Source organism: Nicotiana tabacum, chromosome 22 (assembly GCF_000715075.1).
Source record: "Nicotiana tabacum cultivar K326 chromosome 22, ASM71507v2, whole genome shotgun sequence".
Lineage (NCBI taxonomy): Eukaryota > Viridiplantae > Streptophyta > Magnoliopsida > Solanales > Solanaceae > Nicotiana > Nicotiana tabacum.
This window is the reverse complement of record NC_134101.1, coordinates 228,387,491-228,402,684: the sequence shown is the minus strand read 5'-3', so window position 1 is coordinate 228,402,684 and position 15,194 is coordinate 228,387,491. Positions and strand designations below refer to the sequence as shown.

Genomic DNA, 15,194 nt, shown 5'->3' with positions numbered 1-15,194 from the left:
ATGGATAGCGTATTGAGGATATGTTTCCATTGCAGCATGATGTTTAGACCTTTTTATGAGGAATATGCGACCAAATAATGGCGTTTATCAAGTAAACCACGAAGTTTAATCCTTTTTGGTGCTCATTTCCTCTTTCAGATTTTACCTCTTAAATTTTCCTCTGGTCGTGAAGCAAGCAAGGAGATTGGATTTGAATCGAACACGAGAACTGAGTTAGATGGGCTTCAGCTTGTGGAAATAGTATTGTATTTAAAATGGAGGGTGGAATAGGGAGGATGTAAAAATGGCTTAAAAGAGGTAAAGAGAAATAAGAGAACCGAAATTAAGCAAAATGAATGCAGACGCAATGAATAATTGAGCATGTAAAAATGGCTTAAAAGAGTTTTTGACACTACTTGAGAAGCAAAATATGGAAGGACCAAGGCCGACCAAGCTTCAGGCCAACCTTCACTATATATGCATTAGCACGTCCATTTTCTGTTGTACCGACCAAGACATGATGGACACCCTTTTGCCTTACACTTCCAACTTCAAAGGTAGAAGCTGTGAAGCCCTCTTCTGATAGAATATCAAGGTAAAGAGAAATAAGATACTTGATCAAATTGGCATATAATTCAGGTACAATAATACCTAATCACGACTACACGCCCCAAGAAAATTAAAACACATAGGAGATTGGTACAATGGAACAAAAAAAGTTCTTCCTCCTGCCGAATAGTTCCATAGTACTTCACACCTATTCTAGCCAAATGTTGAAATGAGAAAACTCTTGTAGATGCTCATGAATTTGGCCACAAATGCTGCAAAACAAATCAAAGATGAACGTACGAAAATGAGCTCCTAATATGAAATAACATCTATACATGACACCAAGAATTCGCGGTTACCCACAGTATGTATGCAATGTAGCATAACTATAAACATCAATGACGCTTATCGAATTAGGTATGTTTGTCTCCGCCAAACAACAGAGAGTATACAGTCATAGACCTGAAGATAAATGCTGATGAATAGAGTTAAGCAATCCTCTTGCTTCCATTGATTATTTTCCAGATTGTAATGAAAGCACTACCATCGTTTATTGATAGTATTTTGCAGTATCACCTGGGGTGGGATCATCCCGTCACCATGGGTGGGAAGATGATAGAATCTAATTGATTTTGATGGCTCTTAATTGGGTTGTTTAATGGTGTAAAGTAAATATATTTCCAATTCATATTGAGCCAATTCTCATCAGTAGTCAATTTGCGTTAAATCCCTCAAGTTTCTCAGCTCCAAGTTACCAAGATATCAGACTAAAAGTAGGAAGACTAATTAGGAAAACAAAAAAAGCTAATGTTCTTATTTCCTACTGTTCAAAAACTTATTTCCTACGAAACAGGCTGTCACGGGCTTAACTCAAGTAAGCTACGTGCGGACAACTGGACAGCCTATATGCTGCTCCAAGCTTCAGTCCTAACCAAGAAAGAAGCACAAACTCGTACTCAAGCTAAGGCAAACACACACACACAAGTGGTGGAAAAACAGTGAAGTAAAAGGCACCAACGCCAATTTTCTGGATTTACTTGATACAAAGGGAAATTACAAAGTGTATGAGATGCCTTTGACAAAGGGCTTATACATGTGATTTCAAATGCCCCGTTTCATATGGTTAAAGCTTATGCAAGCCAAGTAGTGGCTGATTAGAATATATACATGTATAAGCCCTTTGTCAAAGGCATCTCATACACTTTGTAATTTCCCTTTGTATCAAGTAAATCCAGAATATTGGCGTTGGTGCCTTTTACTTCACTGTTTTTCCAGCACTTGTGTGTGTGTGTGTTTGCCTTAGCTTGAGCACGAGTTTGTGCTTGTTTCTAGGTTAGGACTGAAGCTTGGAGCAGCATATAGGCTGTCCAGTTGTCCGCACGTAGCTTACTTGAGTTAAGCCCGTGACACAGGCACCCCATAACAATTGAAGTATTACTCCTTAGCTTCAATCATTCTATTCAAGTTGTCCATCAACACTCTTCACACACTATCATGCACTCATAGTCACTTATAAATAATGAAGGAAAAATGACGCTCTCAAAACAATATATATATATATATATATATATATATATATATATATATATATATATATATTTGTATGTTATATACAAAAAATTATTTTATACACTTTTGCGGCTACCAGATGTAAATAGTTTCGGCCGCGGGCTAAAGTGATCTTTACCCAATAATGAATTATGTCTATATCCTAACCCTTTGTCGATATGCTCGCTATGATGCTAGACAGGGATTTAAGTATATTACACACGCAGCTGATGAAATTATGTATTCAACTATATGGACAATGTTGTCGAGTCAATCCAACAAGCAGAAAGCTAAAAAATTCCTTCCTACTACCATAGCTTCTAGTATTGTCTGTTATTGACAAATCCCAGGTATCCATGTCTTGTTGTATTAATAAGACATTTCTGAGCAAACCATAAACAGAATCTTGAGAATCTAATATTTGAGGAGAAGAGATAAAGCACTCAGGCAGAAAGGTGGTAATCGGCCGGAACGTCAGAATGCTGAAATGTTACTTCTAACAATATAATGGGTGAGCCAATCAAGTACTCAACTTTTTGATGTCTTTTCTACAACAAAAGAACAGGTTGGTACACGGGAAATCCATGTACAGTGAAAATTAAAGGCAGATCAGGTAATTTATGTTACATTCTGAGTAGTGATTACAGCCTCTCTACCCTTCGGGGTAGGGGTAAGGTCTGCGTACATATTACCCTCCCCAGACCCCACTTGTGGGATTATACTGGGTCGTTGTTGTTTTGTTGTTCTGAGTAGTGATTACATGTCCTTGACATTAGCTTATCACGAAGCTTGCATCTAATAAAGAAACCTGAAAGTAAGTGTGCATCTCATAGAAGTGCTTATTCTCTCAATTTAACTCGGGTTTATTTTATTTCTACAAGTCCTTCATGTATCCTTTTCTCAAGTCAATGTATATTCTATTTCAGAGGTCCGACGTTAAGCTATATCTAGCCCTATTATTTATTTATTCATCTAATATATTTTTTGTAACTGATAAATCCCTCAGGGTCTGTGGCACACAGTTTGATACTCTGTGGATAATGGGCACCCCCTCTACCCTACTCCACTTAATACCCAGGCTTTGACTATGGCAAGGTTCGAAACCGTGACATGTGCTTAACTCAAACATCATGCTGCTTTCTTACAAATAGAAAGCCCCAGGCAGCTATATCTAGACATATCTAATTAATTTTTCCACATCATATCAACCTTTTTTCTTAAAATTGATTTCTAGTGCCTAACATTCAGTTGTGACCTATGAGATACACCTAAAACACCTGACATTCATGTATGTAAGGACCTCATTTATCCTATATAGTTTGATTCGAGATGAAAACTAGAGATTTAATAGACTGAGGAATTCTAATAGGCTATCTACATCATAATACTTGGAAAAGATTCAGCAATGTTAAACTTCCAATATAGTTCAATTCAAGATGAAAACTAGAGAGAAATGCTCGCATATTGGGATGGTTCAATAGAAGAGAATAGGATGGAAGCAAAAGCCTCTCATAATGTCCCTTTTTCCTATTTGGCAAGCAAAACAGAAAGTGAAGGAAAGTTTTCCTTATCTAGAGGTGACATGTTTACACTGCTCTGAATGGAAAATGCTTTAGATTTTCTGTTTTTTCTAGAGGTAACAAGTTTCCACTTCAACACAGCCAGTCTAAGCCATTTTCACATTATGCTCAAAGTACTTTTGATTGAAAGGTTATACAATACCTTCAAGATGAAATATAGCCTTCTGTCCCAGGCGCATCCTATGCTCCTGAAAGACAGTGAGAAATTTTCTAAATTATGGAATGTTTTAATTTTCTTTTTATTAATCTGCATAATTCATCCATGCACAGGAAAAATTCCAGAAGAATCTATAAAGCAGAAGAGCAATATAACCTAATGAATCACATGACATTGCATATAAAGCATCTGTTCGCCCCCCCCACCCCACCCACCCACACACACACACACACAACAACATAAGGAAACACAGCTGACTCTTTAGTTACTATCGCTTAAAGAAACAATTAATCCTTTCTAGTTACGGATTGCTTCAATATTTGCGCCTACCTGGATATTAAGCAATTTTCTTCTGCATATCATAGTAGTGATGTTGGTCTTCTTTTAGGTAAAAACCAACTCAAATCAAACCACAAACACCCTTACCTTCCAGCATGTTTAACCAATTCTAAGAGGGTGTTAGGATTGGCTTATTTTAAGTGCTTATTGAATTTTAAGCACATCTTTAGTTTTTGTGGTGTTTGGCAATGATAAAAAGTGCTTAAAAGCACTTACTTTTAGGCATGAAAAGTACAAAAATAAGCCAAAAGCAAAAACTTGGGTATTACCAACTTATGATTTTTGGCTTTTAACTTATAAACTATTTTTTAAAAGCCAATCCAAACACCCTCTAAGTTCACACATGGACCTGAATCCAACTTACAAGTGCGAGAATAAATTACTAAAGGTTGATTCTAGTACTACGCGAAGGAATTTGGTCATCCAATCCAAACCCGTAAGGCCATGGTTGGGGTAGTCAAGACATCTATAAGTTCCTTTGATTCCCTTAAATATCCAACGTGCTATAAGTTCCTGCTCAACAACTTACGTAATAAGCAGCCCAGTGGGACACCTCATGCTTCAACTCTGAATCCAATTTCTTCAATAGTTCGAAAAGCAGCCTCTGCAGTCAAAGGTAGAATCAATAAAAAAAACAAAGAATTTCTAACACCTTATAAGAGAGGGGGAAAGACCTTACCTTCAAAATAATTTCAGGTGGAATACAATTTGTTAGTAGCTCATATAACTTTCCCCTAACCTCAAACAACCTGAAACAAATGCATTGCAGTTTAGATAAAGAGGCAAATGTATTATAGTTTTGAGGTGCTGTCATTAGTACAAAAAGGAGACAAGTTATGTTGTCCATGCTCTAGACGTTCAGCCCTAGTGTACCAGGGGTTTTAAGTGTCCCACGTTCGTTGAGAGAATTAATTGTTGTCTCCTTATATAGTCTTAAGCAATCGTTCACCTCATGAGCTACCTTTTGAGTTTGAGTTAGGCCTAAGGTCTATTTTCTTAGCAATAACATACTCTTCTCTTTGCACTCAAAAGCCTAGACTCCTCCACTATACAGTTTCCCTTTTCTCAAAGTTAAACCTTCAGTTGCCTTGTATCTCTAGTGTCAACCTCTAGTTCCAAAGTTAGACAATTAAAACACAGTTATCCAGAGCACATTGATATAATACTTCAGAGCTGAAAAAGAAAACAATCATCTTTGTCATCATAAAGCATAAGCTTCTGAAATCACTTGCTGAACATTGAATACCCTATTTAGATGGACTGCAGCTGTACCTTTTAGGGCTCTGCTCTTTCATTATGTCTGATGCAATTTCTGAAAGATATTGCTCCCAGTCCATTGGAGGTATAGCTTGGTTGTTTGTGAAGGGATACCTTAGGCAAATAGTACAAGGGGTCAACACATGCATAAGGAAACTCTGGTGCAAATAGTTCAAATAATATGTGAAAAGCTTGGATTTAGCAGCTCAAGCTAGCAAGAAGCTAAGACAAATCAGTCCAGCCAAGGTGTTACGAGCTCAACTGTTGAACACGACAAGTCTCAAAGGTCAAGACTGCCCTCCTCAGATTCCTATTGGACTTTTCCGCAATGCGAGCAGCAAATCCTTGTGGAAGTTGAAGTCCTTCCTTTTTGGCAATAAAATCCAAAACATTAACAATCTGCCGAACAAGAGATATTGTAAGAGAATTTCAGGAATGCACCAAATAATCAAAGAACATGTCAACAACATTTGCTACATGACTAACCAGGCTGTATATGTACTCCGATTTAGAAAGTTTAAATGATTTACAAGACTCAGAGAACTTCCTGACGGACACACACCAACGTAAATTACGCATTAGGTCAACTAGAGTTACAGGGTCCTCAAAACCACATGTTGTATAGCCCTTCAGTTGAGGTGATTTCTAAAGTCAAATATTAATCTTAGACACATCTTTTCCTGGACACTACAACATGTTAGTGGAATATCACTGAATCATGCGGTGCCTATCCATGATTAAACAAAAACTGAAGTAGGATCAAGAAAATGATCAATTGTTCTTAAACTTTATCCAAATATAACGAAAGAGTTCAAATTGTAGGAAAAATTAAACAAACTCATGTGACGATAAGTTTTACAAGTATGCTACACTTGTATCCTACAACTGTTTAATGTGTTGACTAGGTAAATGTTCTCCTTAATGAGCTTACATCTATTATCTAAGGCACAAATTGGTATATAAGAGTAAAGACTGCTCAAACTATTTCAACGATGAACAAACACCCTTTCCTCAAAAAGAGCACTTTCTGTGTCACACAATTAACCAACACAACTGAATATGGGCATTTATAGTCCACCTCGTCTAAACAAGTGCAGCAGGCCACTTCACTTGGAACCCATTTTGGTGAGTCAATGTATGTCATTACTGAAAAACTCTCCACCATTAAATGGGTCCTGGAGGAAAGACCAGACAAACACACTAGTCTAAAGCAAGCCTGAGCCTAGAAGATGCAGGCAATTGTTATACAGAACACACTTCCACTCCTCACTTTGTAGTAAGAATGCAGGAAAAAAAGGGAAAAGAGAAGAAGACATAGTAGTCATATCAACTGTGGGACAACTGAATTTCACTGACCTCTTCCTCCATTGGCGCATTTATTCTCACATTAAGGCATCGTGAGCGGACTGCTTCTGTAACCTTTGAAGAACTGTTAGAGCATAGAATTAGGCGGCACGACGCACTGTACTTCTCCATTGTTCTTCGAAGTGAATGTTGTGCTTCTCTTGAGAGCTTGTCAACTTCATTTAGCACTAATACTAACATTTACCAAAATGAAATATTATCAGCTAGATAGCTTATATAAGTAATCCACAAATTACAAGTAATACGGCTTATCTACATAATGCTGCTGGTAAACAACTCAAACTAGAGAAAAGACATCTCCAGAGCACCTCCCTAGGAACCTTATCATATGCTTTCTCCAAGTCAATAAACCTCCTATAAGGTGGATAGCTTCCGTAGTGGAGCGGCCCGGCATGAACCCAAACTGGGCAAATAATTCGTTACTTAGGCAAATAAGAAAATCATTACATATCTTAAACCTTTTCCCATTACTCTTTCCTTTCCCGTGTTGGCCTCTGTTTAGTCTAAAAATGCAGCAGACATTAGTGCTGTCAGCCTTTTTCATTGCATCCTTGACATGGTAAGGTCTTAGGACCCTACTCCATATAAAACCACGTGAACAAAAAAACACGCCTCAATCCCAAACAAGTTGGGTAGGCTATATGAATGCTAGCTGACCGTGCTACTCCATTTAGGCTAATCACATGCCAATATTATGTAAATACAAATGAAAAGTATTAGGAGTTTGTAAAATAAAAGCACGAGAACACAGATGAAAATAAAACACAAAAGGTGAGTCAGAACTCAGAACTTCTACAACTTCTCCCTGGATTAGAATCAAAAGATAAAGTTGTTGAATCACCTTTAAACCCCTTCTTTCCTTTAGTGTCAATTGGTCTATTCTTGGCCATTTCTTTGATTATCTCTTGAACAACGTATCTATCCTGAAATCCAGCATCACTTGGACTCAATTCCACATGGTTGGTGCTTGATAATGTTGTGAGCTCCACATCAATTGTCCTCGGACCAGCCTGAGAAGAAAAGCATAAATCAAATTAACATCGGCGAATCACCATGCTTGTTTTCAATTCCCAGAAAACGGGTATGGGTGAATCCCCGCCAATGCAAGAAGTAATGCTCCTCGTTATTTCCTTTTCTAACTAATGTTTTCCTCTCTAGCAAAATGTCTCTCACCTCAAAGATCCATTTCCATCTGCTCTTGAATATCAAATTTCTCAGTGTTGACAAATAGATTAGAGGCATACTTGCACAAAAAGAGGGATCTGTTTTCTCAAACGCAACAACACCCTCAATCCCAAGCAAGTTGGGGTCGGCTATATGTATTCTCAGTTCCTGACTATCCATGTCACTCCATTTAAGGTCATCACAGTCCAATATGTTTTCTCAAATGCAATAAATAATTAAATGTTGTTAATATGTAAAGAATGTATCAAAGTAAGTTTATGAATAAGTACCTTTTTATAAGAATTTTTATGAATAAATACTTGAATTAATCAGTTCCAGACATCAACTGGATCAAAGTAGCTTTCGTAACTGATAGTAACACATTTCATTTTATTTTGTGGTTGCCTAAATTTTCTGCCTCTTTAAATGGAAAAAGCATTATGAGGAATCAAAAGGATTATCATGATTTTGACACTTCTGTTTATTTCAATTTAACTAGCAATACTTCTCCTGAAGTTAAAATTTATGGAACTTGTGCATTCACATGTTGCCTATCCTTTATATTCTTTAAACTTGAAATCCACATACTATGTTACTAAAACAAAGAGAAAAAAATACACACACATGGGTAAAGTAAAACTAAAACTTCTAAAAGAATTAAAGAATATAGAAAGAAAGAAGGATATCAGTTGCAATTGATCCCTAACCATGGAAGTCACTGGTTGTTGTCGCTTTTACCAAAAGTAGATCTCTATTGATTGCACCCTAAGTTTTGTTAAAAAAAAAATATAAAACCAATTATACTTTTTTCATCCATACAAATTGTGTGAATACATCCTTTCCCTCTAGCATCAATGTCTGATGATGAGTCATGTATTTTATATTTAAAGCAAAAACACATTAAAAAGGAATCTCTACAACTACATGTGCATCATTCAAGCTGACACAATATCAATCATAAATTCTTGCCACAAAAAACTACAGCAAAGGAATGGGATTTTCTATCCAAGCTACTGACCCTCTTTCTTTTCTTTTACAAATCAAAAGAATTTATTAAAAGTACATCAAGATCATGATAACTTCACAAAAGAAGTTCAGCTGCACTGTACATTAAATCTCCCAAAACTCTAACCAACTATCTATAAGTAGGTACGGCCGCTGTGCACCAAAAGTATAAGAGGATCAAAATAGAACTTTTCACTCTTCAGACAAGGCTCTCAAAACGCTTCAAAAATTCCCTATTCCTTCTTCTTCAACTTCACCAAAAAAAATGCAAAAACACAAATAATGCAAAAACTAAAGTTGTTGCTCATTAAAGACAACTTATTTTCTGTTCAGCGCCCTCCACTTTCTGAACAATGTAGGAATGACAACTACAAGTCAAACACGAGGGCAGAAAATATTGAACTCTAGAAATGCAAGAAGAGAAAGAGATAGATGAGAACAGGGCTGGTAGGGCTGGTGCTCACATCATAGCAGGAACGATTAAGGGAAATAGATGAAATCAGTCAGCTGTTGGCTGTTTTAGAAGCCTTCAAACTGGAGAGTTCAAAGAATGACTCACTGGTGTGGCTGACGGACAATGAAGGAATTTTTACAGAAAGTAGCTGCTATAATATGTTTCAAGAATATTTGAATAATTGGAAGGAGGCATGGCCTTGGAAGATGATATGGAAGACTAAAGCACCATCAAAAGTGGCATGTTTTGGGTGGGTTGCTACTAAAAATGCCTGTCTAACTCAAGATCTGCTCCAGAGGAGAGGATTTATAATGTGTAGCAGGTGCTATCTATGTGAGAAGGAAGTAGTATCAAGAAATCACATACCACTGTGTTTTTGCCGGGCAAGGTCTGTTGTGTTATGATTATTTGGAGTGCACTGGGTGATGCCTAGAGATGTGCAGAGTTTGTCAAGCTGGAAAGCACAGAAGATTGGAGGAAACAGAAAGAAAATTTGGAGAACAGCTCCTCTATACATCTTATGGAGTATATGGTTAGAAAGGAATAGGAGGTGTTCTGATAAAGACAAGAAACAGATAGCAGTTGTAAAGTATAATTGTTTAGAAAATCTGTTGCATTGGTGTAAGGGGATGTTTTATACTTTTTAGATTCATTGAGATGAGTGTGCTTAATTGCTATATGATGACCTCTGTACTAATGTAGTTTTGTATTTTGCAGTACCATCTTGGTCCTTGCCTTAATAATATTTACTTATCTTATAAAAAAAAGATTAAGGTCATTCTTAAATCCCACTTTCCTCTTGCCTCTTTTAGCTAGACTAAAGTATCTTTTTTTTACGAGTATAGCTAGACTAAAGTATATGTATGGCCACTAAAAAACAACATATCTAGTGTACTCCACAAGTGGGGCCTGGGAGGGTAGCGTTGTTACAAGGCCAATTTTAGCACAATTGACACTGCACGGCAGAAGCCAAACTCTCAACCACTCAGCCTTACTTTTTTCGCACACAGTTTAGAACTTGATTATTTCAAACTTAGCAAAACGTAGCAACACACAGTAGTATGGGTAAAACCCAACCTTTATTCAATTCTCGCAGAATTTACAAAGAAACTCAGTTAGAAGGGTCACACATGCTACTTGCCTTTGAACCAACGAAATTACAACATATAAAAGGGGCTGCATATGGCACATTACAAAAGGGCAATTATACAATGTGTCTTTCACATGACCAGGCTAAAAACAAGCATAACTACATAGTTATATTTTGATTTCAAACTTTCCCACGAAATTGAATCCCTCTTTAGCATTTTGGCCAACTACAACATGTGCATTGCACATGGCTAAACTTCAACAGCACATGACTTGCACACTTGTTCTACAACTTTTGCCCACACTGCCTTGCCTTGTCTTTGGAACATGCCTCGCCCATAAGCTCATGACCATGTCTTGTCACAAACTTAGACGTCCCACTGATCCGCACGCATGCCTTAGTCAAGTGTCATGCGCCTTCATTTGCTATAGCCGTTGCCCACAATCAAGGTTGCCATGTCATCACCCAAGGCACCTTGTCTAGCTGACTTGTCTAAGTCCATGCACTAACTTAGACGCACCTTCAGCTCCGCACATTGCTTGCCAACACCCGCACAAACCTATGCCAAGGGGCAATGTACAAGCCTTTGACATAGATTCTGCCCGACATCCGTCATGTCTCAATATTAGGGGCTAACAAACCACCCCCACTAGTTGAACTCGATGCCCTCGTGGAGGCTGATTTCAAGTAGTCCTCTATTTGTTGTTCATATTGCCACAATGAAGCACCCTTTTCCCAAGTCGCATCTGCCTCGGGCTTTCCTTTCCACAGAATCAGAAATTATGTCTGCTTGTTTTTCTTATGCATCCTAAGAACCTGATGGTCAAGAATCTTCTCAATTTCTTCCTCAAGCTGAGTGCGCACCTCAGGAGGAGCTCTCTTTGTTTTGTGCCTGTCCGGATCTTCAACATAAGGCCTTAGATAACTCAAAGAAAGCAGTGGTACGTTTGATATGCTGTTCAAAGAAAGCTGCTCCTTTGACAGAACAAAGAGAGCTCCTCCTAAAATGCGCACTCAGCTTGAGGAAGAAATTGAGAAGATTCTTGACCACCAGGTTCTTGGGATGCATAAGAAAAACGGGCGGACAGAATTTCTGATTCTGTGGAAAGGAAAGCCCGAGGCAGATGCGACTTGAGAAAAGGGTGCTTCATTGTGGCAATATGAACAGCGAATAGAGGACTACTTGAAATCAGCTTCCACGAAGGCATCGAGTTCAACTAGTGGGGGTGGTTTGTTAGCCCCTAATATTGAGACATGACGGATGTCGGGCAGAATCTATGTCAAGGGGTTGTACGTTGCCCCTTGGCATAGGTTTGTGCGGGTGTTGGCAATCAATGTGCGGAGCTGGAAATGTGTCTAAGTTAGTGCATGGACTTAGGCAAGTCAGCTAGGCAAGGTGTCTTTGGTGTTGGCAAGGCATCCTTGATTGTGGGCGACGGCTATGGCAAACGAAGGCGCATAGCACTTGGCTAAGGCATGCGTACGGATCAGTGGGACGACAAAGGTTGTGACAAGACATTGTCATGAGCTTATGGGCGAGGCATGGTCCAAAGACGAGGCAAGGCAGGAAGACAAAGTGTGGGCAAAAGCTGTAGAATAAGTGTGCAAGTCATGTGACTGAAGAAGTGTGATGCGCATGTGTTGTGGAAGTTTAGCCATGTGCAATACATATGTTGCAGTTGGCCAAAATGCTGAAGATGGATTCAATTTCGTGGGAAAGTTTGAATTCAAAATATAACTAAGTAGTTATTCTTGTTTTTAGGCTAGTCATGTGCAAGGCACATTGTATAACTGCCCCAGTGTAACTGCCCCTTTGTAATCTGCCATTGGCAGCCCCCTTTTATATGTTGTATTTCGTTGGCTAAGGCAAGTAGCATATGTGAGCCTTCCAACAAGATGCTTTTGTACATTTCTGCGAGAATTGAATAAGGTTGGATTTTACCCGTACTACTGTGTGCTGCTACGTCTTACAAGTCAGAAATAATTCTAAGTGTCAAACTGTGTGCGAAAAAGTAAGGTTGAGTGGCTGAGAATTTGGCTACTGTCGTGCAGTGTCAATTGTGCTAAAATTGGCCCTGTAACAATTGGTATCAGAGTCAGGTTCGTGAACTGGGGCCATGTGGAGGTAAGAGGTTGTTTTCGATAGACCCCCGACTCAAGAAAAGCATTTCTAAGCAGGATTGAAAAAGAAGCAGCCACTAAAAAACATAAAGAAATAGACCGGAACGCTAACTCAATGGGCTATCCATTGTGTCATCTAAATATTCCATGTTTATGCAATATGAAGAACAATTATTGGATGGAATAGATCTTCCAACTTTATTTCCCTCAAAAGCAAACACCTCGACAACCAGTGTTGGAAGCTTGCAAGATATTTGCCAAGTTGGATTGGGAGGACGATGGGATTCATTTTTCTACTTTAGTTTGTATTATCGTTATGCTCTGATTACGGTAGTGCTTGTAATGCATGAGACAAACTTCCTGACTACTCGTTAAGGCACCAGATTGAGTTGTAATTATTAAGTAACTTTGTCAATTGTTGGATTCTTCAGTTGTTTTTTCCATGTCTTACTTTTAAATAAAAAAGGCATTGAAATATTCTCTAGACACTTCAAGTACCAAGATTTCTTCTTAATGTTTTTCCTTATATTGTTGACTTGAACAGCGCCTTGCCTTGAAAAAAATAGGAACCTACTGATCTAAATATTTTGATATATGTACAGAACTAAGAATAATACAGCTATACACCGAATTCACATTAACATACTTGCACCCTGAAAAAAGAAATTCAAGGAAAAGCTTACATCAACTTTCCAAATCTTGTTCTCAACCTTAACCTGCATCAGTTGTCCAACCAATGGAAATCATATTACTTTAGAGATCAATTAAGCAGCAAATTTCATATTTTAGCGAAGAAAACACATAAAAAGAAATCAATTGAAAAGAGACGGAGTTACCTTATCGGCACTTGGACCAAAAATCTGCCTCAGAAGTGCCATAATCAGAGTTTTCTTCCCTGATCCGGAAGGGCCATAAAAGAGAAGATGAGGACAATCTCCCGCTGACACCTAATAGTAAGCATAAAGAAAAGGGTCACAAATAGTGAATAATTCGAGAATTCACAAAGGTGTATACTACAAATAAAAAGAAGTTTTACCAGCTTTTGAAGATTTTGAGCAACATCCTCGTGGACAATAACTTTGTCTAGGGTTTTGGGGCGGTATTTGTCGACCCACAACATCTTCAAATTTGAGCCAAACTACTCTAAGAGAATGTGGAAAACAGGAGCCTGAGAGTAGATATTAGGCGACAAATTTTTATAATTCTTTTTTTTTTTTGTTAAACAATTTTTATTTTTATAATTCTTATGCTAGACAAAAATGGAAAGCACTGTAATTTTTGAAGTTTATTTTTCCAATTACATATTAAACAATCCCCAAGCAAAACTACCGAGTTTTTACAAATTATCTTGTTAATGACGAAAAGGGGAACATTCCATTCACAGAGTTCTTCATAGCACAGAGAAAGAAACCATCCACATCTTTATAAAATAATTAAAAAAGAAGTTAAGACATTATGGAATAAAAAGCTAGACCAACTATATAAGTCTGATTGAAACCACTAAATAAAGTAGTATGCAGAATTTCACTGTCAAAAAACTCAAAAAATTTAAAATAGCATAAAATAAAGAGCAAATAGAAAGATCATGAAGTAAGTAGCTATTATCAGAGGCAAAGAAAGGCTCAGGTGAGGAGTAAAGTAGTATAAAGCCAAGCATTTCATAGTAAATACTTCCGCTAAAAAAAACGAGAAATGCTCTATGCACAATGGCCATGCATATAGGCAATCAAGTTGTATGCAAAATTACTTCTTCGAAGAAAAATAAGCACGAAATAACACAGGCCTTAGGTACATTTTCGACCAAAGAAATGCTTACAACCTGCTTCTTCAATTTAATTTAAAGTTGAGGGTTTACAATGGTTCGCAAATCCAACTCTAGAAATCTTCAACAACAATTTTTTCCAATGAATTCATCAGATTTTTTGTGACTTTCAAGATTCGGAAACAAAGAAAAGTGAAGAAATTTTGACCTGATTCGCAACCAATTTGCCTTGGGGTGCTTGGGAAGGCTGTCAGTGAATGAGCAGACTAAAAAGAGGCAAGTGTAGCGGAATGTGTGAAAGATCAATTCCCCGCCAAATGCGAACGATGTCGTTTTCGCCCTAACTTGGATGTTGTGCTAGATGGGCTACTTACTAGGGTTGGGCTATTGGGCCCATCCAGCTATAAAGCAGCAAAAATGGCATTAGATATCCACTTTGAGCACCCCTATGTAAAATGTATCCAATTTTTAAAAATTATGTGACATTTAATCAACTTTAAGCACTCAAGACCGTCCACAACTTAACGTAGCATATTGTATAATTGATTTTATAATGATTTACAATAAAAACACCATTTATTAATTAATATGATGTATGTTTGAGTATTGTGCCGAATGAAATGACTGTTTTTCTGTAGGATATGAATATTAGTGGATCGAGGTATAAATTGGTAAAATTATTAGAAAAATAAGCATATTGATCAATGACTTATGTTGTTACCGGAGAGTTTCATTTGATTCTTTATTGTCTCTCTTTTTGTCTTTTTGAGTCGAGGGTCTACCGGAAATAGTCTCTCAACCCCCTCGGGATAGGAATAAGATTT

General features: G+C 37.6%; 1 protein-coding gene across 3 annotated transcripts; it reads right to left on the bottom strand.

Annotated features, from left to right (window-relative positions):
• Nucleotides 1-509: 509 nt before the first annotated feature.
• On the bottom strand, nucleotides 510-14,703 carry LOC107830832 (replication factor C subunit 3). 3 transcript variants are annotated; one of them, XM_016658494.2, is made up of 12 exons: nucleotides 14,579-14,703; nucleotides 13,645-13,776; nucleotides 13,445-13,555; nucleotides 13,292-13,324; nucleotides 7,616-7,784; nucleotides 6,766-6,947; nucleotides 5,672-5,808; nucleotides 5,425-5,523; nucleotides 4,832-4,901; nucleotides 4,682-4,756; nucleotides 3,799-3,844; nucleotides 510-800 (listed from the first exon to the last, which is right to left on the bottom strand). In XM_016658494.2, exons 2-12 carry the CDS (start codon nucleotides 13,726-13,728, stop codon nucleotides 742-744), a joined length of 1,065 nt encoding a protein of 354 aa, XP_016513980.2. In that variant the 5' UTR covers nucleotides 13,729-13,776; nucleotides 14,579-14,703; the 3' UTR covers nucleotides 510-741. The 3 variants fall into 3 exon arrangements, with proteins under 3 accessions (XP_016513980.2, XP_016513981.2, XP_075100502.1); XM_016658495.2 differs by lacking the exon at nucleotides 14,579-14,703 and adding an exon at nucleotides 14,428-14,566; XM_075244401.1 differs by lacking the exon at nucleotides 3,799-3,844 and having other exon boundaries at nucleotides 576-800.
• Between the last annotated feature and the right edge of the window lie 491 nt (nucleotides 14,704-15,194).